We start from the raw sequence: 3807 nt of genomic DNA, 5'->3' as shown, positions 1-3807 counted from the left end.
GTGTCAGCGTGGGTTTCCTCCAGGTGCTCTGACATGTTCTCCCTGTGTCAGCGTGGGTTTCCTCCAGGTGCTCCAGCTTCCTCCCACAGTCCAAAGACATGCAGGTTAACTGGTGACTCTAAATTGTCCGTAGGTGTGAATGTGAGTGTGAATGGTTGTCTGTCTATGTGTCAGTCCTGTGATAGTCTGGTGACCTGTCCAGGGTGAACCCTGCCTCTCACCCAGTGTCAGCTGGGATAGGCTCCACCCCCCTGTGACACCTAACAGGATAAGCGGTTAAGGAAAATGAATGAATGAATGTAGTTGTCCCTCCATTGTGACATTAGAAAGTGTCACATTTATCTTGCAAGTGTACTCTTCTTCAACGTTTGCTTTACTTCCTGGATTTTTCCCACATGGAAATTCTGACCAATCAAGAGCAGCTTTTTCACACAAGGCATTTGATCTGGTCCTCTTGTAAATGCTGCCGTGAGAACACGAACCAACTCTAGGCAAATACACAACTTTGGAACAACATGAGTCCCTGATTCTGACCAAAGGAGACCACTGTAGGGCTGACAGCAGCCTGAATACCAACAGTCCTGCCGCTCGTCTTGCTGGTCTGACGCACGCTGAGCCCCGATGGCGAGCAGAAATGTATCACACAGTTTTGGGGAAGTTAAAAATAGATCATCTCACAGAAGTCTTGGTGTGTTTATATGGTGTCATACTCTCTTGAATTAAATGATGTAACTTCCTCTTGTGTTAAAAACGAATCCAGACTTTCAGTTCTGAGAGTTGTTTGTTTTCAGATGAAGCAAAACAAACTTCGATTTTAAAGTACAGCTCATCTGGAGGTCATGACCCCTGAAGTCTGTCCCCTCACAGGTATTAAAAACCATATATCCAACTTCCTGTTAACTCTATGATCAGCAGACTAAATGTCTCATCATAGGTTTTCACTAAGAAGTGTTCGTACTCACCTGAGACGAAGTGGAAGGTTTCTCTGAATATAACGTTGTTTTTTTTCTTCGTGGCGCAGAAATAAAAGCGGTGATCCTCTGATGTGATGTTTGTGATCACCATTTTATTTCCCATGGCGATGTACTTGGTTTTCAGCGTGGTGTAAATGTGGTACAGAGTATCGTTGGGATCTGGAGTGAAGGTTTCAGCGATGAGTCCTCTGACCTGGCTGCGTATCTCTACATACCAGTGGATGCTCATGATGTTCACAGAGCAGTTAAGGGTGGCGTTCTGACCCAGCTCTGCCTTAACCACGGTGAGGTTCTGGGCCTCGGCACACAGCAGGAACACCGGGAGGACTGTCCAAACCAGATCCATGATCAGAGACGAGAACCGTCTGACACACAGCAGCTCTCATCTGAAACTTCTTCTTTCACAGAGAGATAAAAACTGCTCCCCACTTCCTGTTTCACAAGGTGACTGTGTTATTTATAAAAACCTGATGATCTAAACCACAAAGACCAAGAACGCCTCATCATGCGCTCAGCAACCGGAAGTGAAACTTGTTCAACCATCCCCTGCCCTCTGCCAAGGAAGCTGCGGCCTTGAGTCTGGCTCAGAAAACAGATTTAAATCCTTTCTAAAAAATAAAAAAGACACCATGATACTGCTGCCTTCACTGACTGTCAGAGCACTTAGTTCTACAGATAATAACACAGTGACACTGCTGCCTTCACTGACCGTCAGAGCACTTAGTTCTACAGATAATAACACAGTGACACTGCTGCCTTCACTGACCGTCAGAGCACTTAGTTCTACAGATAATAACACAGTGACACTGCTGCCTTCACTGACCGTCAGAGCACTTAGTTCTACAGATAATAACACAGTGACACTGCTGCCTCCACTGACCGTCACAGTACTCAGAGTACTTGAGAAGGAACCTTATTGTACCTTGAAGAGACCCTTCATGTTACTTGGTAGAATTAGTACTGAGATGTAACGTTAGTAACAAAAGTACTAGTTACTCTCAGTTGTCGTATCAGTACCAATAACAACAACAGTACATCAGTAGTGTTAGTTGAAGCAGTAGTAACAGTGGTAACAGTAGCAACAGTGGTAACAGTGGTAATAGTAGCAACATTGGTAACAGTGGTAACAGTAGCAACAGTGGTAACAGTGGTAATAGTAGCAACATTGGTAACAGTGGTAACAGTGGTAACAGTAGCAACAGTGGTAACAGTGGTAACAGTAGCAACAGTGGTAACAGTGGTAACAGTGGTTCCAGTAAAACCAGTATTGCAGTATCATTATTGTCAGAAGAAACACTGAAGTACTTCTGTAAAAGTTGAACCACTGATACTATCAGCAGCAGTAATATTAACAGTAACAGTGTCTTCACTCACACAGACTAATAAAGTTTGACTCATTCAACATCAGAGTTGACATGGTGTCATGGTGACATAGTGACAGTGACATGATGTCATGATGACATGGTGACATAATGACATGGTGTCATGGCGATGTGGTAACATAGTGTCATTATGTCATGGTGTCATAGTGTCATTATGTCATGGTGTCATAGTGTCATTATGCCATTATGTCATGGTGTCATAGTGTCATTATGTCATGGTGTCATAGTGTCATTATGTCATGGTGACATGGTGTCATAGTGTCATGTCATGGTGACATAATGGCATGATGTCGTGGTGACATGGTGTAATGGTGACATGGTGTCATAGTGTCATTATGTCATGGTGTCATTATGTCATGGTGACATGGTGTCAAAGTGTCATTATGTCATGGTGTCATAGTGTCATGGTGACATGGTGTCATTATGTCATGGTGTCAGTGTCATTATGTCATGGTGACATAATGACATGATGTCATGGTGACATAGTGTCATTATGTCATGGTGTCATAGTGTCATTATGTCATGGTGTCATAGTGTCATGGTGACATGGTGTCATAGTGTCATTATGTCATGGTGTCATAGTGTCATTATGTCATGGTGACATAATGACATGTCATGGTGACATGGTGTCATAGTGTCATGTCATGGTGACATGGTGTCATAGTGTCATTATGTCATGGTGTCATGTGTCATGGTGACATGGTGTCATAGTGTCATTATGTCATGGTGTCATAGTGTCATTATGTCATGGTGACATAATGACATGATGTCGTGGTGACATGGTGTAATGGTGACATGGTGTCATAGTGTCATTATGACATTATGACAATTCAATTATTGAAAATGCAGAGGAAATTGCTAATGAGTTTAATGCTTTTTTTTGTTAATGTGGGCCCAAATTTAGCAAGGGAAATTAGAGATGTAGACCATAATTATGATTTTGCATTCAACAGTAACAATTCAATGTTCCTTGGCGGAATTTGTGAGAGTGATGTATTAGAAGTGGTCGGAAAGTTTAAGAATAAAAAATCCACAGATGATAATACTATAGATATGTCACTTATAAAGTAAGTAAGTAAATTTATTTATATAGCACTTCTCACAGAGAGGACTCACAAAGTGCTTCACAAGTTAAAATACAAAAAATACAATAACAGAAACAATGCAAAATACACAAAAACAAATAAAAAGTAAAGTGCAGCGAAATACAGAGATGATACAATGAACAGTTAATGGAACGCATGCCTAAACAGATGTGTTTTTAACTGCTTTTTAAAAATGTCCACGGAAGAGGCCGCTCTCAGCTCATGAGGTCGTGCATTCCACCATTTCGGTGCAACAGCCTTAAAGGCTCTATCACCTTTCGTCTTTAATCTTGTGTGAGGAACAGTAAGTAGGTGGCCTTCAGCGGACCGCAGTGACCTGACAGGACAGTGAAAGGACACCAGATC

The 3807-nt window shown here is 42.1% G+C and overlaps 1 protein-coding gene across 2 annotated transcripts in view; it reads right to left on the bottom strand.

Annotated features, from left to right (window-relative positions):
• The window catches only part of LOC126402894 (uncharacterized), a 4870-nt gene extending 3512 nt beyond the window's left edge, over positions 1 to 1358 (bottom strand). For both annotated transcript variants that reach the window (XM_050065223.1, XM_050065224.1), the window contains exon 1: positions 963 to 1358. In XM_050065223.1, the coding sequence (XP_049921180.1) occupies positions 963 to 1320 (358 nt within the window). In that variant the 5' untranslated portion in view covers positions 1321 to 1358. The remainder of the gene's footprint in view (positions 1 to 962) is intronic.
• Between the last annotated feature and the right edge of the window lie 2449 nt (positions 1359 to 3807).

The sequence above is a fragment of the Epinephelus moara genome, chromosome 16, assembly GCF_006386435.1.
Source record: "Epinephelus moara isolate mb chromosome 16, YSFRI_EMoa_1.0, whole genome shotgun sequence".
NCBI lineage: Eukaryota > Metazoa > Chordata > Actinopteri > Perciformes > Serranidae > Epinephelus > Epinephelus moara.
The sequence above is the reverse complement of the archived record's forward strand: the minus strand, read 5'-3'. Positions and strand labels throughout refer to the sequence as shown.